General features: G+C 49.7%; 1 protein-coding gene across 1 annotated transcript in view; it reads right to left on the reverse strand.

Moving 5' to 3' along the window:
- Positions 1-13497: 13497 nt before the first annotated feature.
- Positions 13498-23756, reverse strand: part of LOC130197617 (choline transporter-like protein 5-A) — a 61236-nt gene continuing 50977 nt past the window's right edge. The window contains exons 11-24 of the mRNA XM_056420370.1: positions 22232-22315; positions 21230-21342; positions 21001-21132; positions 19910-20009; positions 19735-19827; positions 18343-18430; positions 17829-18097; positions 17643-17737; positions 17207-17310; positions 16386-16459; positions 16244-16314; positions 15699-15787; positions 14801-14885; positions 13498-14601 (exon numbers count right to left, since the gene is read on the reverse strand). Coding sequence (XP_056276345.1) covers positions 14504-14601; positions 14801-14885; positions 15699-15787; positions 16244-16314; positions 16386-16459; positions 17207-17310; positions 17643-17737; positions 17829-18097; positions 18343-18430; positions 19735-19827; positions 19910-20009; positions 21001-21132; positions 21230-21342; positions 22232-22315 — 1495 coding nt within the window. The 3' untranslated portion in view covers positions 13498-14503. The remainder of the gene's footprint in view (positions 14602-14800; positions 14886-15698; positions 15788-16243; positions 16315-16385; positions 16460-17206; positions 17311-17642; positions 17738-17828; positions 18098-18342; positions 18431-19734; positions 19828-19909; positions 20010-21000; positions 21133-21229; positions 21343-22231; positions 22316-23756) is intronic.

The following is a 23756-nucleotide window of genomic DNA, read 5'->3' on the forward strand; positions in this document are numbered from 1 at the left end:
AGGAAATATGTCAGGAAACACGTCAGGAAACACGTCAGGAAATATGTCAGGAAACACGTCAGGAAATATGTCAGGAAACATGTCAGGAAACACGTCAGGAAACATGTCAGGAAATATGTCAGGAAACACGTCAGGAAATATGTCAGTAAACATGTCAGGAAACACGTCAGGAAACATGTCAGGAAATATGTCAGGAAATATGTCAGGAAACACGTCAGGAAATATGTCAGGAAACACGTCAGGAAATATGTCAGGAAACACGTAAGGAAACACGTAAGGAAATATGTCAGGAAACACGTCAGGAAATATGTCAGTAAACACGTCAGGAAACAAGTCAGGAAATAAGTCAGGAAATATGTCAGGAAACACGTCAGGAAACACGTCAGGAAATATGTCAGGAAACACGTCAGGAAACACGTCAGGAAACACGACAGGAAACACGTCAGGAAACAAGTCAGGAAATAAGTCAGGAAATATGTCAGGAAACACGTCAGGAAACACGTCAGGAAATATGTCAGGAAACACGTCAGGAAACACGTCAGGAAACACGACAGGAAACACGTCAGGAAACACGTCAGGAAACACGTCAGGAAATATGTCAGGAAACACGTCAGGAAATATGTCAGGAAACATGTCAGGAAATATGTCAGGAAACACGTCAGGAAACATGTCAGGAAAGATGACAGGAAACACGTCAGGAAACACGTCAGGAAACACGTCAGGAAACACGTCAGGAAACATGTCAGGAAACACGTCAGGAAACATGACAGGAAACACGTCAGGAAACATGTCAGGAAACACGTCAGGAAACATGTCAGGAAACACGTCAGGAAACATGACAGTAAACATGTCAGGAAACACGCTAGAAACACGCCAGGAAACACGCCAGGAAACATGTCAGAAACACGCAGGAAACACGCCAGAAACATCAGGAACGCCAGGAAACACGCCAGGAAACACATCAGGAAACACGCCAGAAATATGTCAGGAAACACGCCAGAAACACGCCAGGAAACATGTCAGGAAACACGCCAGGAAACACGCTAGAAACACGCCAGAAATATGTCAGTAAACATGTCAGGAAACACGTCAGGAAACACGTCAGGAAACACATCAAGAAACACGTCAGGAAACACGTCAGGAAACCCGTCAGGAAACACGTCAGGAAACACGTCAGGAAACACGTCAGGAAACACGTCAGGAAACATGTCAGGAAACACGTCAGGAAACACGTCAGGAAATATGTCAGGAAACACGCAGGAAACACGCTAGAAACACGCCAGGAAACAGGAAACAGGTCAGGAAACACGCCAGGAAACATGTCAGGAACACGCTAGAAATATGTCAGGAAACACGCTAGGAAACACGTCAGGAAATACGCAGGAAATATGTCAGAAACACATCAGGAAACACGCCAGGAAATATGTCAGAAACACGCTAGAAACATGTCAGGAAACAGGAAACACGCCAGGAAATATGTCAGAAACACGCAGAAACACGTCAGGAAATATGTCAGGAAACACGCTAGGAAATATGTCAGAAACATGTCAGAAACACTCAGGAAACATGTCAGAAATATGTCAGAAACACGTCAGGAAATATGTCAGTAAACATGTCAGGAAACACGTCAGGAAACATGTCAGGAAATATGTCAGGAAACACGTCAGGAAATATGTCAGGAAACACTATGTCAGGAAACACGTCAGGAAACACGACAGGAAACACGTCAGGAAACAAGTCAGGAAATAAGTCAGGAAATATGTCAGGAAACACGTCAGGAAACACGTCAGGAAATATGTCAGGAAACACGTCAGGAAACACGTCAGGAAACACGTCAGGAAACACGTCAGGAAACATGTCAGGAAACACGTCAGGAAACATGACAGGAAAGATGACAGGAAACACGTCAGGAAACACGTCAGGAAACACGTCAGGAAACACGTCAGGAAACATGTCAGGAAACACGTCAGGAAACATGACAGGAAACACGTCAGGAAACATGTCAGGAAACACGTCAGGAAACACGTCAGGAAACATGTCAGGAAACACGTCAGGAAACATGACAGTAAACATGTCAGGAAACACGTCAGGAAACACGTCAGGAAACACATCAGGAAACACGTCAGGAAATATGTCAGGAAACACGTCAGGAAACACGTCAGGAAACATGTCAGGAAACACGTCAGGAAACACGTCAGGAAACACGTCAGGAAACATGTCAGGAAACACGTCAGGAAACACGTCAGGAAACACGTCAGGAAATATGTCAGTAAACATGTCAGGAAACACGTCAGGAAACACGTCAGGAAACACATCAAGAAACACGTCAGGAAACACGTCAGGAAACACGTCAGGAAACACGTCAGGAAACACGTCAGGAAACACGTCAGGAAACATGTCAGGAAACACGTCAGGAAACACGTCAGGAAATATGTCAGGAAACTTGACAGGAAACACGTCAGGAAACACATCAGGAAACACGTCAGGAAATACGTCAGGAAACATGTCAGGAAACACGTCAGGAAACAGGTCAGGAAACACGTCAGGAAACATGACAGGAAACACGTCAGGAAACACGTCAGGAAATATGTCAGGAAACACGTCAGGAAACACGTCAGGAAACACGTCAGGAAATATGTCAGGAAACACATCAGGAAACACGTCAGGAAATATGTCAGGAAACACGTCAGGAAACACGTCAGGAAATATGTCAGGAAACACGTCAGGAAACATGTCAGGAAACACGTCAGGAAACACGTCAGGAAATATGTCAGGAAACACGTCAGGAAACACGTCAGGAAATATGTCAGGAAACACGTCAGGAAATATGTCAGGAAACATGTCAGAAACACGCTAGAAACATGTCAGGAAATATGTCAGGAAACACGTCAGGAAATATGTCAGTAAACATGTCAGGAAACACGTCAGGAAACATGTCAGGAAATATGTCAGGAAACACGTCAGGAAATATGTCAGGAAATATGTCAGGAAACACGTAAGGAAACACGTCAGGAAATATGTCAGGAAACACGTCAGGAAATATGTCAGTAAACACGTCAGGAAACAAGTCAGGAAATAAGTCAGGAAATATGTCAGGAAACACGCTAGAAACACGTCAGGAAATATGTCAGGAAACACGTCAGGAAACACGTCAGGAAACATGTCAGGAAATATGTCAGGAAACACGTCAGGAAACACGTCAGGAAACATGTCAGGAAATATGTCAGGAAACATGTCAGGAAATATGTCAGTAAACATGTCAGGAAATATGTCAGGAAACATGTCAGGAAACACGTAAGGAAACACGTCAGGAAACAAGTCAGGAAACACGTCAGGAAACACGTCAGGAAACATGTCAGGAAACACATCAGGAAACGCGTCAGGAAACACGTCAGGAAACACGTCAGGAAACACGTCAGGAAACACGTCAGGAAATATGTCAGGAAACACGTCAGGAAACACGTCAGGAAACATGTCAGGAAACATGTCAGGAAACACGTCAGGAAACACGTCAGGAAACACGTCAGGAAACACGTCAGGAAACATGTCAGAAAACATGTCAGGAAACATGTCAGGAAACATGTCAGGAAACACGTCAGGAAATATGTCAGGAAACACGTCAGGAAATATGTCAGTGTGGCAGGGGGGGGTGCGGAAGCACAGCTGCAGAGGGGGTGATTGAGGGGGTGTGGCTCGAGGAACGGTGCCGGAAGGGGAGGTGGCCTCGGCTGCACCGGATGAGGGTTGTTATTGTCCTCTTGATAGGCACAGAGCTAGCGCCGGGAGAGGACCGGCAACCTGGACACGGAGCTGCGGAGACACCGAGCTAAGAGCGAACACAATAAAGTGTATAAAACCTGCAAACCTGCCTGAGTGTGACTCCTTCCACGCCTGACACCCACAGACGTGTTACAGTGGAGCCCAGCAAAGGGGGAGGCGATGGATTTACACGCACAGCAGGCGGGAGTACCGTCGCAGCCGTTAGTAGCATTGGGGCAAATGCTGGAAAGAATGGCGGCGAGGCAGAGCGAGGACGCGGCCAGTACCAGGCAGTTTCTGGGGGGGCTCCAGGAGCAAGCCCAGGTGCACTCAAGGGTGCTGGAGCGGTTGCTGATGGGCCAGTCATCAGCGGCACCGGAACCGGCGGGGCCGTCGAGGCTGACCGGGGTGGTCCCACAGAGGATGACGCTGGAGGACGACGTGCAGGCGTACCTAGAGACCTTTGAGGCGACAGCGGAGGCGTGCGGCTGGCCAGCGGATGAGTGGGCGATCCGACTGTTGCCTCTTCTGGCGGGAGAGGCGCAGACGGCGGCACTGGGGCTACCCCCGGCAGCGAGGCGGATATACCCGGAGGTGCGGAGAGCGGTCATGGACAGGCTCGGTCTGTCCCCGGAGGACCATCGGCGGAGGTTCCGGGAGGCTGCTGGGGCCGAGGACCGCCGCTCGCAGACGGCCAGCGGTTAGCAGATGCGGCAGGCAGGTGGCTGCAACCAGAGGGCTCCGCAACAGCGCAGGCGGTGGTGGAGAAGATCGTGCTGGAGCAGTTTATCGGCGGCCTCCCGGCCCGCACATCGGCGTGGTCCGCTGCCATCGGCCGACGGGATGAAGGCTGCCGCCACCTTGGCGGAGGACCACCTGGCGGTCCATGGCCGGGAAGGCGGAGGGCGATCAACCGCAATCGATTAGCGGGCCTCTGACGGGCCAGCGGAGGAAGCTGCATCCGCCGCAACCGCCACGGCCGGTGCCGCGGCCGACATCCTCCGCGGGTCCCGAGCCAGTAGCATCGACGGGGCCGCACTCTTCCTGGCCCACAGGGGTCTTTCAGGCACCAGGGCAGGAGTGCTGGAGATGCGGGCAGCCCGTCACTTCCGGAGGGAGTGCCCATTGATGGAGGTGGGCCAGGTGATCCGGTGGTCGCTCTCCGACCTCCTCCCGGTCCGGGACCGACGTCGAGTTCGGTAAGAATCCAGGGGTATACACCAGGCAATGGTGGATTCGGGATGTGCGCAGTCTATGATCCACCAGAACCTGGTTCGACCGGGCATTGGTGGAGGCATTGTGGGTGAAAATACGTGTGTGCATGGGGACATTCACGAGTATCCTATGGTGGCAGTGGAAATTAGATACGGGGAAAAACATAGTGTAAAGGTCGCGTTAGCTCCGCCTTACGCACTTCCTTAATCTTGGGAACCGATTGGCCAGGGTTTAATAAATTAATGGGAAAGTGGCGGGTGCGCTCACAGCAGACAGGGTCATGCGATGTGTGCGCCGTGCTCAGCGGTGACGCGAGGTCGTCCGACACTGCAGACGGAGGGAACCGGAGGAGCCTCCTATGGCGACTCCTCCGCCCCGAGTTTCACCCATGGAAGATTTTCCACCGAGCAGTCTCGTGACGATACTCTACGCCAGCCTTTGACCGTGATACGAATTGATGGTCAGCTGGTGCGCCTGACGCAGCGCAGACATATCCGCACTTCACATTGATCAGGGACAGATTATACAGAGTGAGCCGTGACACTCACACAGGGCAGGAAAGCACCCAGTTGTTGGTGCGAAGAGCCGCCGAAATGGTTTTCCAGGCGGTCACTATAACCCAATGGCTGGGCACATGGGATATGATAAAACTCTGGACCGGATAATGATCCGATTCTATTGGCCGGGCATCCGGCGGATGTGCGCCGTTGGTGTGCATCCTGCCCGGAGTGTCAACTAGTAAACCTCCGCCATTCCGAGGGCACCGCGCCGCTGCCATTGATGGAGGTTCCATTTGAGCGCATCGCGATGGACCTCATCGGACCATTTCACCGGAGTGCGCGGATATCGCTTTGTGTTAGTCTTCGTGGATTACGCAACACGATACCGGAGGCGGTGCCTTGCGCAACATTTCTGCAAAGAGTGTCGCGCAGGCGCTGTTCCCGGTCATCTCCCGTGTCGGAATCGAAGAGATTCTGACCGACCAGGGCACCCAGTTCATGTCAAGAACACTGAGAGAACTTTACGGATTACTGGGCATAAAGTCTATTCGACCAGTGTGTACCACCCACAGACCGACGGTCTGGTGGAGCGCCTGAATAAAACGCGAAGTCCATGATCCGAATTTATTAATGACGATGAACGAATTGGGATAAATGGCTTGACTCTCTGTTGTTTGCAGTACGGGAGGTTCCCAGGCCTCCACGGGATTTTCTCCTTTGAACTTTTGTTCGGCAGGACTCCACGGGGGTGCTCACCTCATTAAAGAAAACTGGGAGGAGGCCGAGCACCAGTAAAAACGAGATCCAACACGTCCTGTACCTGCGAGCAAAGCTCTACACACTGGTTCTGTTTTCATGTGAGAATTTGCTCGAGGCCCAGCAGCGCCAACAGCGGCTGTACAACAGTAGGACCAAGCTGAGACAATTGACACCGGGAGATAAGGTACTTGTATGGCTTCATTCGTCTAGCTCTAAACTCTCGCCATGGCAAGGGCCCTTTGTGGTCACACGCGAGTGGGGATGTCGACTATGAGGTAGTGCTCTGATAGGGGCGGAGCTACACAGATTTACCACCTCAACCTCCTAAAGGCATGGAGGAGGCGGAGTCTGTGTGTCTGGTGTCCTCGGTAGCGGAGAGAGGAGCTGGGGCCTGAGGTCCCAAAATCCACCGATCCGCCTCGCCTTTGTGAAGACCGCCTCCGGGACCCAGAAGACAGACATTGCCCGTTGCAAAAGCAGTTTGCTGATGTGTTCTCTCTCCTTCCAGGACGCACGAACCTCATAGAGCACCGGATTGAGACGCCCAGGCGTGGCGGTGCGGTCACGCCCTACAGGTTACCTGAACACAGGAAAAGGTGGTTCAGCGGGAATTAGCGGCCATGCTGGAGATGGGGGTAATAGAGAGTCTCACAGTGCCTGGTGTAGTCCCATTGTTCTTGTGGTCAAGAAGGATGGGTCTATTCGCCCTGCGTGGACTATCGCAGGGTGAACGATGTCACGGTTCGATGCTTACCCAATGCCCGGGTCGACGAACTCCTGGACCGACTGGGCACTGCATGTTTCTTACGACACTGGATTTAACCAAAGGCTACTGGCAGATTCCTCTGTCGCCAGAGTCTAAGGAAAAACGGCCTTCTCCACTCCGCTTGGGTTATACCAATTTACCACGCTACCCTTTGGGTTGTTCGGGGCCCCAGCCACCTTTCAACGCCTCATGGACCGGTGCTGCGTCCGCACGCTGCATATGCGGCCGCCTACCTGGATGATGTAATCATCCACAGCACCACCTGGGCGGAGCATGCAGAGGGTTGGCGCGGTGCTGGAGTCCCTGAGGCAGGCGGGCTTACGCCAACCCGGGAAGTGTGCAGTTGGACGGAGGGAGGTACGTATCTGGGGTACCACTTGGGCGCCGGGCAGGTGCGCCTCAAGCGGACAAGACCGCTGCCATCGCAGCCTGCCCGCGCCCAAGACTAAGAAAGAGGTGAGGCAGTTTATGGGCTGGCGGGCTATTACAGGCGGTTCATCCCGAATCGCGGAGCTGACCAGCCCTTGACTGACCTGACCCGAAAGGTGCCTCAGATCCGGTCCAGTGGACGGAGCAGTGCCAGTTGGTGTTTGAAAAGGTAAAACAAGCCCTCTGTGGGGAGCCACCTCCACACACCTAACTTCTCTCTTCCGCTACTCTGCAGACTGATGCGTCGAACAGAGGGCTGGGGCCGCTTTGTCCCAGCAGGGGGGGTTTGACCGCCTGCTGTACATCAGCCGCAAGCTGTCGGAGAGGGAGGCAGGTACAGCACGGTGGAGAAGGAGTGCCTCGCCATCCGGTGGGCGGCTCACCCGCGCCATTACCTCCTGGGACGCCATTCACCCTCTGGTCGGACCACGCCTCTCCAATGGCTCCACCGCATGAAAGATACCAACGCCGGATCACTGGTATCTAGCTACAGCCTTTAATTTCAAAGTGATCCATAGGCCGGGCACAGATGGTCGTGGCGGACTTCCTCCCGCCGCATGGGGGAGGGGAGGTTAGGCGATGTTGGCCCGGCCTAAGTCGGGGCGTGGAGGTATGTGGCAGGGGGTGCGGAAGCACAGCTGCAGAGGGGTGATTGAGGGGTGGCTCGAGGAACGGTGCGGAAGGGGAGGTGGCCTCGCTGCACCGGATGAGGGTTGTTATTGTCCTCTTGATAGGCACAGAGCTAGCGCGGGAGAGGACCGCAACCTGACACGGAGCTGCGGAGACACCGGCTAAGAGCGAACACAATAAAAGTGTATAAAACCTGCAAACCTGCCAGGAGTGTGACCTTCCACGCCAGGAAACACGCCAGACGAAACAGTCAGTAAACACGCTAGAAATATGTCAGGAAACACGCCAGGAAACATGTCAGGAAATATGTCAGGAAACACGCCAGGAATATGTCAGGAAACATGTCAGGAAACATGTCAGGAAACATGTCAGGAAACATGTCAGGAAACATAAGTCAGAAACACGCCAGGAAACATGTCAGGAAACAAGTCAGGAAACACGTCAGAAATATGTCAGGAAACACGTCAGAAACATGTCAGGAAACATGTCAGGAAACACGCCAGAAACACGTCAGGAAACACGCCAGGAAACACGTCAGGAAACACGCCAGGAAACATGTCAGGAAACACGCCAGAAACACGCAGGAAACATGTCAGGAAACATGTCAGAAACACGCCAGGAAACACGCCAGGAAACATGACAGGAAACACATCAGGAAACATGTCAGGAAACACATCAGGAAACACGTCAGGAAATATGTCAGGAAACACGTCAGGAAACACGTCAGGAAATATGTCAGGAAACACGTCAGGAAACATGTCAGGAAACACGCTAGAAACACGCTAGAAAATATGTCAGGAAACACGACAGGAAACACGTCAGGAAACATGTCAGGAAACACGTCAGGAAACATGTCAGGAAACATGTCAGGAAACACGTCAGGAAACACGTCAGGAAATATGTCAGGAAACACGTCAGGAAATATGTCAGGAAACATGTCAGGAAACACGTCAGGAAACATGTCAGGAAATATGTCAGGAAACATGTCAGGAAACACGTCAGGAAACATGTCAGGAAACACGTCAGGAAATATGTCAGGAAACACGTCAGGAAACACGTCAGGAAATATGTCAGGAAACACGTCAGGAAATATGTCAGGAAACACGTAAGGAAACACGTCAGGAAACAAGTCAGGAAATATGTCAGGAAACACGCTAGAAACACGTCAGGAAATATGTCAGAAACACGTCAGAAACACGACAGGAAACACGCAGGAAACACGCCAGGAAACACGCCAGGAAATATGTCAGAAACACGTCAGGAAACACGCCAGGAAACACGCCAGGAAATATGTCAGGAAACATCAGGAAACACGTCAGGAAATATGTCAGGAAACACGTCAGGAAACACGTCAGGAAATATGTCAGGAAACACGTCAGGAAACATGTCAGGAAACACGTCAGGAAACACGTCAGGAAATATGTCAGGAAACACGTCAGGAAACACGTCAGGAAATATGTCAGGAAACACGTCAGGAAATATGTCAGGAAACATGTCAGGAAACACGTCAGGAAACATGTCAGGAAATATGTCAGGAAACACGTCAGGAAATATGTCAGTAAACATGTCAGGAAACACGTCAGGAAACATGTCAGGAAATATGTCAGGAAACACGTCAGGAAATATGTCAGGAAACACGTCAGGAAATATGTCAGGAAACACGTAAGGAAACACGTCAGGAAATATGTCAGGAAACACGTCAGGAAATATGTCAGTAAACACGTCAGGAAACAAGTCAGGAAATAAGTCAGGAAATATGTCAGGAAACACGTCAGGAAACACGTCAGGAAATATGTCAGGAAACACGTCAGGAAACACGTCAGGAAATATGTCAGGAAACACGTCAGGAAACACGTCAGGAAACATGTCAGGAAATATGTCAGGAAACATGTCAGGAAATATGTCAGTAAACATGTCAGGAAACACATCAAGAAACACGTGGAAACAGTCAGAAACAGCCAGAAACACGTCAGGAAACATGTCAGGAAACACGTCAGGAAACATGTCAGGAAACACGTCAGGAAACACGTCAGGAAACACGCCAGAAACACGCTAGAATATGTCAGGAAACACGTCAGGAAACACGCCAGGAAACATGTCAGAAACATGTCAGGAAACACGCCAGAAACACGCCAGGAAACACGTCAGGAAACACGTCAGGAAACACGTCAGGAAACATGTCAGGAAACATGTCAGGAAACACGTCAGGAAATATGTCAGGAAACACGTCAGGAAATATGTCAGTAAACACGTCAGGAAATAAGTCAGGAAATATGTCAGGAAACACGTCAGGAAACACGTCAGGAAACACGTCAGGAAACATGTCAGGAAACACGTCAGGAAACATGTCAGGAAATATGTCAGGAAACACATCAGGAAACATGTCAGGAAACATGTCAGGAAACATGTCAGGAAATATGTCAGTAAACATGTCAGGAAATATGTCAGGAAACATGTCAGGAAACACGTAAGGAAACACGTCAGGAAACAAGTCAGGAAACACGTCAGGAAACACGTCAGGAAACATATCAGGAAACACGTCAGGAAACATGTCAGGAAACACATCAGGAAACGCGTCAGGAAACACGTCAGGAAACACGTCAGGAAACACGTCAGGAAACACGTCAGGAAATATGTCAGGAAACACGTCAGGAAACACGTCAGGAAACATGTCAGGAAACACGTCAGGAAACACGTCAGGAAACACGTCAGGAAACACGTCAGGAAACACGTCAGGAAACATGTCAGAAAACATGTCAGGAAACATGTCAGGAAACACGTCAGGAAACACGTCAGGAAACATGTCAGGAAATATGTCAGGAAACACGTCAGGAAATATGTCAGGAAACACGTCAGGAAATATGTCAGTAAACATGTCAGGAAATATGTCAGGAAACATGTCAGGAAACACGTCAGGAAACACGTCAGGAAACATGTCAGGAAATATGTCAGGAAACACGTCAGGAAACATGTCAGGAAACATGTCAGGAAAGATGACAGGAAACACGTCAGGAAACACGTCAGGAAACACGTCAGGAAACACGTCAGGAAACACGTCAGGAAACATGACAGGAAACACGTCAGGAAACACGTCAGGAAATATGTCAGGAAACACGTCAGGAAACATGTAAGGAAATACGACAGTAAACATGTCAGGAAACACGTCAGGAAACACGTCAGGAAACATGTCAGGAAACACGTCAGGAAACATGACAGTAAACATGTCAGGAAACACGTCAGGAAACACATCAGGAAACACGTCAGGAAATATGTCAGGAAACACGTCAGGAAACACGTCAGGAAACACGTCAGGAAACACGTCAGGAAACACATCAGGAAACACGTCAGGAAATATGTCAGGAAACACGTCAGGAAACACGTCAGGAAACACGTCAGGAAACATGTCAGGAAACACGTCAGGAAATATGTCAGTAAACATGTCAGGAAACACGTCAGGAAACACGTCAGGAAATATGTCAGGAAACTTACGTCAGGAAACACGTCAGGAAACACGTCAGGAAATATGTCAGGAAACACGTCAGGAAACACGTCAGGAAACACGTCAGGAAACACGTCAGGAAACACGTCAGGAAACATGTCAGGAAACACGTCAGGAAACACGTCAGGAAACACGTCAGGAAACATGTCAGGAAACATGTCAGGAAACACGTCAGGAAACACGTCAGGAAATATGTCAGGAAACACGTCAGGAAACACGTCAGGAAACATGTCAGGAAATATGTCAGGAAACACGTCAGGAAACACGTCAGGAAACACGTCAGGAAACATGTCAGGAAACATGTCAGGAAACACGTCAGGAAATATGTCAGGAAACACGTCAGGAAACACGTCAGGAAACAGGTCAGGAAACACGTCAGGAAACATGTCAGGAAACATGACAGGAAACACGTCAGGAAACACGTCAGGAAATATGTCAGGAAACACGTCAGGAAACATGTCAGGAAACACGTCAGGAAACACGTCAGGAAACACGTCAGGAAACACGTCAGGAAACACGTCAGGAAACATGTCAGGAAACATGTCAGGAAACACGTCAGGAAACATGTCAGGAAACACGTCAGGAAACACGTCAGGAAACATGTCAGGAAATATGTCAGGAAACACGTCAGGAAACACGTCAGGAAACACGTCAGGAAACATGTCAGGAAATATGTCAGGAAACACGTCAGGAAACACGCTAGGAAACACGCCAGGAAACATGTCAGAAATATGTCAGGAAACACGTCAGGAAACACGTCAGGAAACATGTCAGGAAACACGTCAGGAAACATGACAGTAAACATGTCAGGAAACACGTCAGGAAACACGTCAGGAAACACATCAGGAAACACGTCAGGAAACACGTCAGGAAACATGTCAGGAAACACGTCAGGAAACACGTCAGGAAACACGTCAGGAAACACGTCAGGAAACACGTCAGGAAACACATCAGGAAACACGTCAGGAAATATGTCAGGAAACACGTCAGGAAACACGTCAGGAAATATGTCAGGAAACACGTCAGGAAACACGTCAGGAAATATGTCAGGAAACACGCTAGAAACATGTCAGAAACGCCAGGAAACATGTCAGAAATATGTCAGGAAACACGCTAGGAAACACGTCAGGAAATATGTCAGAAACACGCTAGAAATATGTCAGGAAACATGTCAGGAAACACGTCAGGAAACATGTCAGGAAATATGTCAGGAAACATGTCAGGAAACACGTCAGGAAACATGTCAGGAAACACATCAGGAAACACGTCAGGAAACACGTCAGGAAACATGTCAGGAAACACGTCAGGAAACATGTCAGGAAATATGTCAGGAAACACGTCAGGAAACACGTCAGGAAATATGTCAGGAAACACGTCAGGAAATATGTCAGGAAACATGTCAGGAAACACGCTAGAAACATGTCAGGAAATATGTCAGGAAACACGCTCAAATATGTCAGGAAACACGTCAGGAAACATGTCAGGAAATATGTCAGGAAACATGTCAGGAAACACGTCAGGAAATATGTCAGGAAACACGTCAATCCCAGATGCTTCTAGAGATGTGTGGTTGATGTCAGCTCAAGGAGCCCAAAGGGAAGCAGCTGATTGGCTCAAACATTAGTCGCGTATTTTTAGAAGAGAGACGGTCCTGATTCTCAGAGACGAGATATCTGACGTCTGATTGGCTCTCCTCTGAGTCCCCGGTACTCTCCGGGTCAGAGGTCACTCCGAGAATGTTCTCTCTCTCGTCCAGCACCGTGTTGTTCTCTGTGCTCCACTCATAAGGGAACACACTCAGGTAAACAACAACAACACACTGCAGCATGTGCAGCACGGGGACACACAGGGCTCACACGGGGCTCAGTGATTGGCCGACGGTGATATCTGTTTACTTCTGGTCGGATGTTGTCTCATTTCAAGTTTATTTTCTTTTCTAATCAGGGTATGAACACTTTATTGTATTTTAACTAATTTACAGATATAAAAAACACACATTACAAATAAAAAAATTCAATCCATCTTATAAAAACTGAACTTCTGTCACGATCACAAAAACCGGACGGTTCAAAACGAGCGTGAAGGAAGCGCCGACCCCGACGACCTCGTGGGGTTGAGTCTTGGTTCCCGAGACTTGTCCGTAAATACTAATGTCACACACACACACACACACGTGAGGGGCGGGGCCGTGGCAGTGTGAGTTTGGGTCTACAGGCCACGCCCACTCCCAAGTCTCTCAAGAGTCATCCGGAACATGACGTGAGAATGTGGTCGACTTGACTTCCCTCTTTCCATCGCGACTCGCCTCTCGAGAACAAAATGTGTCCTCAGCTTTTATTCGTTCACTTTTAGATTTAAATAATAAATAGCGGTTAAACTCGGTGGCATGCTTAGTCATGAAACTTAAATGACATCATCGCGATCAGATGGAAATCTCATAATACGTGTGAATAGATTGAAAGGAGCAGCACCGTGGGCGGAGCTTTGAGAAGGTGGGAGGACGTTTAAGAAGGTGGGAGGAGCTCTGAGAAGGTGGGAGGAGCTTTGAAAAGGTAGGAGGAGCTCTGATAAGGTGGGAGGAGCTATGAGAAGGTGGGAGGACGTTTAAGAAGGTGGGAGGAGCTCTGAGAAGGTGGGAGGAGCTCAGAGAAGGTGGGAGGAGCTCTGAGAACGTGGGAGGAGCTTTGAGAAGGTGGTAGGAGCTTTAAGAAGGATGCAGAATCCTGTCGTGAACTCACTCCTGAACCTTCAGACGACCTCCTCACATTCTCATCGGAGGGTTTGAATACGACTCCGGTCCAACTGGTTCTGACGTGGTTCTGTCTGAAAGTCTTCCTTCAGGAGGCCCCTGGTCCCTGAACCTGACCCCGAGGGTCTCACGGGGTCCGACCGGTCCTCCTGACGGCTCGTCGTTCTCCAGCTGTGTGTGCAGGACGAGGCCGGAGGTCAACGCGACTCACTGGATTTACCCAGAATTCTGTGCAGCTCGGGGGACATGAGGAACGGCTTCTCCGGACTACCGTCGTGTCTCTCCAGGTCGTCGCCTGATGGGAGGCGGAGCAGGTAGGGCCGGAGGATGAGGGGGGGGGGTTACGTTTTGAGAGCGAAGGTCAAACGGCGGCGTGGGGAGTGGAGACAAGAACACGGAGAGGTCGGTGAGAGTGAAATAAACAACAGAGATCAACATGTTTGCCCCGTGAGACCGGCTGAGGCTCGTCTCCACCCGATGATGTCATCACTCACAGAAGCAGAGGAACAGCGTGTCGACGCACACGGCGTAGACGCTGAGGAGGCCGTGAGCGATGAGGTAAGCCCCGCCCACCACCGCCTGAGGAACACAGCGACAGGGAGGAGTCACCGCGAAGATACTGAATGAACCATGTCTGTTGTCTGATGTCTGTTGTCTGATGTCTGATGTCTGTTGTCTGATGTCTGATGTCTGTTGTCTGATGTCTGATGTCTGTTGTCTGATGTCTGATGTCTGTTGTCTGATGTCTGTTGTCTGTTGTCTGATGTCTGATGTCTGTTGTCTGTTGTCTGATGTCTGATGCCTGTTGTCTGATGTCTGATGTCTGTTGTCTGTTGTCTGATGTCTGTTGTCTGTTGTCTGTTGTGTGAGGTCTGATGTCTGTTGTCTGATGTCTGTTGTCTGTTGTCTGATGTCTGTTGTCTGTTGTCTGTTGTCTGATGTCTGTTGTCTGTTGTCTGATGTCTGTTGTGTGAGGTCTGTTGTCTGTTGTCTGATGTCTGATGCCTGATGTCTGTTGTCTGATGTCTGATGTCTGTTGTCTGATGTCTGTTGTCTGATGTCTGTTGTCTGATGTCTGTTGTCTGATGTCTGTTGTCTGATGTCTGTTGTGTGAGGTCTGATGTCTGTTGTCTGATGTCTGTTGTCTGATGTCTGTCATATGTTGTGTGTTGTATGTCGTCTGTCGTCAATCACAATCACAATCACCTTTAAATATGTGAGTAGAAAAGGGGTGTGTAGGTGTGTGTGTGTAGGTTTAGGTGTTTGTGTGTGTCTGTGTGTGTTTGTGTGTATTTGTATGTGTGTGTAAGTGTAGGTGTTTGTGTGTGTTTGTTTTTGTGTGTGTGTGTGTGTGCGCGTAGGTGTGTGTGTGTGTGTGTGTTGGACTCTGACCAGCAGGGGGACCCAGTAGTAGTTGAGGTTGGGCACTTCCTCCTGGACAACAGGGATCTTTCTTGTGAAGAAGAGGTATGCAATCGCACCTGAAACACACACACACACACACACACACACACACACACACACACACACACACACACACACTGTCTTGCTCTATACTCTGCATTTCATGCATTTTCTGAAGCATATCATTATATTCAAATAAGACAAATGTCATCCACTCAGTCGGCTCTTACCTTTCACAATAAAAGCCCGAGACGTATCTCCTACATAACCGTTCACGAGAGGAAACTCAAGTTCACTCGGAGCATTTAACTAAAAGAAAACTCAATAAAATATCTTCATACAACAACGGAGCTCAGACCGACGTCCAGGAGCAGCTGGAGGAGGACAGGAAGCCGGTCGCCGGTCCTCCGCCTCAACAAGTCTATTCGACCCGTTCGGCAGCCTGAGTGTGTGTGTGTGTGTGTGTGTGTGTGTGTTCTCTGCTCTAGCCGCTGTGTGAAGGCCTTCAGCCCGGGCCTCGGGTCGCCCCTCACCAACTCCTCCTGCTATCAGCACTTTGCCCAGAAACAACAGGAAGTCCGTCACTCGGTCCAGAACCGCCACCCTGAGGAGACACGGGTCCTGATCAGAACCTCCCTCGCGGGCCCCGAGGGCCTGGAGGAGGAGGAGACTCACCGGACCACGTTCCTCATCAGCAGGAAGAAGGCTTCTCTGGCCGAGGTGCAGAAGTTCTTCCCATAGATCGCCACCTGGTGGAGAGGAGGCAGAACACAGCTCCATGTCTACCACCTGACCCGTGGGATTCAGAGGACCAATCAGCTTTACTTAGGGAGGGTGTGTGGGGTGTGGCCTCATGAGAGGTGTGTCTCATCCAATCATCGACAAGCCCTCAGGTCGCTCTGCCTCTTGGTCCTCAGCATCATGGCCGCCTCTTAAAGGGCCGGTGTACCTGAAGCGCTGTATCAACTACTCCCGAACATACTGTTAGATAACTCTCTTTGCATTTGATTATTGTTTATTTGAGAGTTGAAATATTGTACACATGAACACAAATCCATTTAATTTGAAACCTTCAAAATAAAAGCTGCAGTGACTCACTACCGCCTCTCGAGGTAGAAGTGGTCCTACGGGACGGGACGTATGGGGCGACGTCTGATTGGCTACAGGGAGGTCTATGTTGTTGTTTTTTACGCTTTTGCGAATCGAGCCGCGACAGAGGAGTCTATAAAAACAAAAACAAATGCAATGTGATCCATAAACAAATGCAATGTGATCCACAAACAAATGCAATGTGATCCACAAATAAAGACATAAAAATCCAAATAGAAATGCAGAAATTCGTGATTTGTCTTTTAGATAGATATAAATCGTCATTTATTAGCGTGTGCATTGGAGTGTATGTGTGACTCTGTGTGTGTATATTGTGTCACTGGGCCGACCCAGAGGGCCTGGATGTTACGCCACCTCTCCCGCGCTGCAGCTCTTGAAGGACTCACCATGATGTAGGCGTTCCGGTTCATGTAGCGGAGGAACTTCTCCAAGCACCAGAAGCAACACTGCAGGCAGCGCATCAGGAACCGGGCCGGGCCGCTGTCCAGGCCTGAGGACACACGGACGCCATCAGCACGGCGGCGGGCGACACGCCGTGTCTTCACTACGCCAATAGAAACGCCTCGCTCATTCGGCAGCGTAAGCCCCGCCCACTACGTCCAAACTCAACTTGTGGATTTTCGTTTTGAGAGCGCGGGGTTGTTTTTGAGAGCGATTTTTAAATTAATTTTGAGAGCAAATATTTTCGTAAATTCTTTTTTCATCAGCAAAACTAAAAATGAATTAACTCACAAACGAGAAATTTGCTCTCACAACTTTGTTTGTTTGTTTGCGTAATGAAGACACACCTCCACCTCCACACTTCAGTCAGACTGTGTGTACCTCGGAGTTTCTGCTCCAGGTACTCCAGGACGATCCGGACCAGCTGGGCAACGGAAAGAATCAGAGCTCCAAATGCCAAAGACCCTGTGTGGTACCTGAGGAGGAGGAGGAGGAGGAGGAGGAGGAGGAGGAGCATCTCAATACACTGTGTCACACAGGTTGATGAAGGCCGGGTCGGGCTCTGACCTGACGGCCCTGCCGAGCGACGCAGACAGCGGCCACGGCGGCACGGCGCCGGGCCTCCTCCGGGCCCAGTAGTAGCTGGCGAAGGCCCCGGCCACGGCGCACTGCTCCAGGGCCCGCAGGAAGTTCAGCAGCCAGAGGAACGCCAGCAGGTTGGACAGCTGCAGCAGGAAGAGGTGGCGCTGGAACCACGACTCCCCGCCGTAGAACCAGAAGCGGCACCGAGAGCCCAGACACGGCGCCGAGAGGGACACGCTGGTTCTGTTGAAGGTCTGACAGAGAGGGCGGGGGGGTACTCATGGTATTACTCATGGTTTTATAGTATTACTCGTGGTATTAATCATGGTATTACTCATGGTATTACTTGTGGTAGTACTCATGTTGTACGAGTGTGTGTACGAGTGTGTGTACGAGGAGCGCTAGGTCGTTGTTAGCATGCTTGTGTTCGGCTAACGGAGCTAGCAGCTGACACGCCCTGGAGGCGGAGTCAACACACCGACTGACACTCCGACCGTACCTCTGGGTTGCAAGTGCTGTTGCCATGGGGACAGCCGGCCTCCGGAGACACGACCTTATAGACGGCCTCCCCCGAGGACGCCAGGTAGCTGCTGCTGGTTAAAGACACACACAACCCGTCTTCAACCACATACGTTTGAACCCTCTGACCTTCGAGGAGGTCACACGGAGGTCACACGGAGATCACACGGAGGTCACACGGAGATCACACGGAGGTCACACGGAGGTCACACGGAGGTCACACGGAGGTCACACGGAGGTCACACGGAGGTCACATGGAGGTCACACGGAGGTCACACGGAGGTCACACGGAGGTCACACGGAGGTCACACGGAGGTCACATGGAGGTCACACGGAGGTCACACGGAGGTCACACGGAGATCACACGGAGGTCACATGTAGGTCACACGGAGGTCACACGGAGGTCACACGGAGGTCACACGGAGGTCACATGGAGGTCACATGGAGGTCACACGGAGGTCACACGGAGGTCACATGGAGGTCACATGGAGGTCACACGGAGGTCACATGGAGGTCACATGCAGGTCACACACAGGTCACATGGAGGTCACATGGAGGTCACACGGAGGTCACACGGAGGTCACACGGAGGTCACACGGAGGTCACATGGAGGTCACACGGAGGTCACACGGAGGTCACACGGAGGTCACATGGAGGTCACATGGAGGTCACACGGAGGTCACATGGAGGTCACACGGAGGTCACACGGAGGTCACATGGAGGTCACACGGAGGTCACATGCAGGTCACATGCAGGTCACATGCAGGTCACACACAGGTCACATGGAGGTCACATGGAGGTCACATGGAGGTCACATGGAGGTCACACACAGGTCACATGGAGGTCACATGGAGGTCACACACAGGTCACATGCAGGTCACATGCAGGTCACATGCAGGTCACATGCAGGTCACACACAGGTCACATGCAGGTCACACACAGGTCACATGCAGGTCACATGCAGGTCACATGCAGGTCACATGCAGGTCACATGCAGGTCACACACAGGTCACATGGAGGTCACATGGAGGTCACATGCAGGTCACACACAGGTCACACGGAGGTCACATGCAGGTCACACACAGGTCACACGGAGGTCACATGCAGGTCACACGGAGGTCACATGGAGGTCAAACGGAGGTCACATGGAGGTCACACGGAGGTCACATGGAGGTCACATGTAGGTCACATGGAGGTCACAGGGAGGTCACATGGAGGTCACATTGAGGTCACACGGAGGTCACACGGAGGTCACATGGAGGTCACACGGAGGTCACATGGAGGTCACACGGAGGTCAAATGGAGATCACATGGAGGTCACACGGAGGTCACACAGAGGTCACACGGCGGCCGCTCTGGCGGTGAAGGATACACGGCAGTCACCGCCCAGTAGGAGGCGCACAGGCTCAGCAGGAGGAAGGTGAGGACGGGGAAGAGGAGGGTGGACGTGACGTGAGCGACGGCCCTGCAACGACAGACACACCTTCGTCAGCGGGCGCTCTCGCCGCTCCTCTTCCTCTCGGGCGTTTCTCGGTCAGAGGTCGTACTTGCTGGCCTCGGTGAGCACGGCGATGGCCACTCGCACCCTTTGCCTCAAGAAGATCAACATCAACAAGATGGCCGCCTCCGCCGCCCCCAAGGACGCCACTGACAACACAAACATTATTTATTGCTGTGAATTGATATTCAATTTATTGTGGCTTTATTGGCATTGGAGTAAAAAAATATATAAAAAAGTACACAATGATATTTGTATTATTATTTACACATTATATTATTTATTTTTATTTATTTTCATGGACACTTTAACCTGCTGGTAATTCACTTTGGTCACTGCCTTGTGTATATATTTAGATTCCTCTGTATATTTAGTATTTTTGTATTTAGTATTTATTAGTATTATGTGTTTTTATTGTGTTTTGTGCTTTATTTTGATCTTTTATTAATGCTACTGCTGTGATCCTGAAATGTCCCGACTGTGGGCCTAATAGAGCAGGGATTCCCAAAGTGTGGCCTCTAGGGGGTGCACGAGAGGAAAAATGTAATGGTGGTCTACTCTAATGGTGTAATAATTAATATTAAACATTCTCAGGGCTCTCAAGTGTCATTTCGGTCTTAACTCACGCACTCCCGCCACACATCGTATTTCTTACGCTGAAAAAAACTCTCGGCTATTTAATGTTTGAATGCAGGGGTGCTCAATACGTCGATCGTGGTCGCCGCAGAGCTCCGACGCCGGTCCGCGCGCATCGGGACTGAGCAAAGAAAAAGTCACTCGCCCCCCGCCCCCCGTCAACAACTCTTGCATTCCGTTGCGTTTTTTTTAAGGTGTGGGGGATTGGGGGTGCGTGAACCCGGTCGGGATGTAGAAGGGGGTGCGTGGCCTAAAAAGTTTGGGAACCCCTGTAATAGAGGAATATCTAATCTAATCTAATCTATTTAAACTCCCTTACCATGTACACAAGCTGAATTGTCTTTTATTACTTGGTTGAATTAAACCATAACTATGTACTGGGAACATTTTATATCAAAAAATAATAAGTCAAGTGGCCGCTGTATTCTGAGAAAAAACATATTCATGAAAGGAAATAAACAAAATCTTAAAGTGATAATCTGTGAGCGGACGCTCTGGACTCACGCAGCAGGATCCACGTCTGAGAGAGCTGCAGGTAGACCTGCAGGTCGGTCTGCAGGCCCACCTCCACGATGGCCACGTCGGAGCCGGGTCGGAGTCTCAGCCGGCTCAACTCGGCGGAGCACAACCACATACCTGCGCACACACACACACACACACACACACACACGAGACGCTTCAAGAAGGCGATGGGGGCGGCGGTGAAGGAGCTCCTCCCCCGACGTGTACGCACCGTAGGCCAGCAGCAGCACGACGGCGACGATGGTCGTCCACAGCAGCAGACCGGCCGTGAACCTCAGCAGCAGGATGAAGAGCAGGCTGATCGCCATGGCGATGAGCAGGCCTCTGTGACAACACACACACGCGCACACACGTCAGCCCGGTCCGGACCGTGAAGCGGCCGCCGCGTGTCTGGGGCGACGGTACGACGTCGGGAGGAAGGCGAAGACGTAGAGCGAGAGCAACGCCGGCTGAGCGGATCCACCAGGAATCAAACAGCAGCGCGGTAAACATCAAAGAGACGACAGGACGATCCACTCAACCCACGAGCGGACGCATCGCTTCGAGGTCCAATGTGAGGTCAAAGGTCAGGGATGTCGATGTGTACAGATTGTAAAGCCCTCTGAGGAGGATTTGTAATTTGTGAAAATGCGCTATACAAATAAACGGAAGTGAAAGTCAGTGAAGCGACTCTGAAGTCGGTCTGAAGCTCGTTCACATGAAGGAAGAAGCCGGTTTGAAACCACCAGGCCGCGGGTCGTGTTGGTGCTGCTCAGCCCGGACCCTGCTGGAGTCTGACGGGCGGATGGGATTCAGCTCAGTCCGGGTCGGCCCACTCAACGGGAAAGAACCTGAAACCCTCTTTGAACTTAAGTGTTATTATTATTTAGTGTTCGTGACCGCTGTGATTATATTGCAGTCTGTTGAGAACGACATGAAAATACCCAGAAGACACCGGGACACGGACACATGGGACCCGGGTTGAGAAACACCAAAGTGACCCTGTAAATTGTAACAGATTTATGAGAATAAACTGGAAACATCAACAATGAACCGTCAAATAAGAATCAGGTTCATGAGAGGAAGCGATGTGGAACATTAAAACAAATATATTATATAAAACACGTTGCAGAGCTGCTACTGACGACGTGTTCACGTCTAGCTCAACGGCAGCTGGATGTCTGGGAGGTGCGTTCAGGTGTTGTGGTTTTTCTGTGCGTGCTGTCATAGTTACACGAGTATCCACGGCCATGAGTTGGCCAAATCCTCCACGATCTTCACGCCCAGCTCCGTGGTGTCCACTAGTCCGCTGACACCCCTGCAGAGGAGAGGGGGAGGGGCTATTCATTACACAGGCTGGTCATCAGAGGCAAAGACACAAAGACACAGAGATACAGAGACACAGAGACCCATAGAATCATAGATCTAAAGACACAGAGATTCAGAGAGACAAAGATACAGAGACACAAAGAATCATATATCTAAAGACACAGAGATACAGAGAGACAAAGATACAGAGACACAAAGAATCATAGATCTAAAGACACAGAGATACAGAGACACAAAGACACATAGATAAAAAGACAGAGATATCGAGACACACAGATCTATAGACACATAGATGGAAATATGCAAGGACAAGGAGATACAAAAACACAAAGATACAAAGAGGCACTGATGCAAAGACACATATATACAGAGAGACAGATGCAAAGACACAGAGACACAAAGACACATACACAAAGACACATATATACAGAGACACAAAAGCAGAGACACAGAGATGCAAAGAGACAGAGACACAAAGACACAGAGATGCAGATGTTTTGAGGATACTTGTTCATGTATCAGCTGAATGACACTTGATGTAGATTTGAAATGTTCATCTTAAATTAAATGATTAATACAATAAAATTAGAGTTTGTCTCAGAGTAAAGTTTTATATTTATATATCTTCTGTAATTCTCAAGATAAAAGTGAAACATTTACAAAAGAAACATCATCTCTCTGTTACCATGGATACAGAAAACATCAGGTTTTCAGAATCAGGGATTAACAAAGGATATTTAGAAATGACAGATATGGAAATAAGATTAACTGGATTGTATCCACAAGTATAAAACATGCTACACGTGTGTGTACATAGAACATGTACACACATGGGGAACATTACAATCTCTGCTTTGTGACTATTTACAGACAAACACAAACATCTCATTGCATTGACTTCAAGATATACAATGTAGTTCTTCTTCTTCTTCCCTTTGTTTACATACGGCCTAATAAGCCCCCATAAGGAATATTCCCTCTGCCAGACTCAAAGTCTGACTTTAGTTTTTACAGATAAGATTCAAACATGTGGAAGTTGAACTATAAACTCAAAATAAGATGACCAGTGACAGGAAGTAGGAAACAGGAAGTAGGACACCGGAAGAAGGACACAGGAAGTAAGACACAGGATGTAGGACACAGGAAGTAGGACACAGGAAGTAGGACATTGGAAGTAGGACACAGGAAGTAAGACAGAGGAAGTAGGATACATGACGTAGGACACAGGAAGTAGGATACATGACGAAGGACACCGGAAGTAGTACACATGAAGTATAATACAGGATGTAGAACTCAGAAAGTATGACTCAGGAAGTAGGACACAGGAAGTATGAAACAGGAAGTATGACAGGATGTATGACACAGGAAGTAGGACACAGGAAGTAAGACACAGGAAGTAGGAAACAGGAAGTGGGACACTGGAAGTAGGA

Source organism: Pseudoliparis swirei, chromosome 8 (assembly GCF_029220125.1).
Source record: "Pseudoliparis swirei isolate HS2019 ecotype Mariana Trench chromosome 8, NWPU_hadal_v1, whole genome shotgun sequence".
Lineage (NCBI taxonomy): Eukaryota > Metazoa > Chordata > Actinopteri > Perciformes > Liparidae > Pseudoliparis > Pseudoliparis swirei.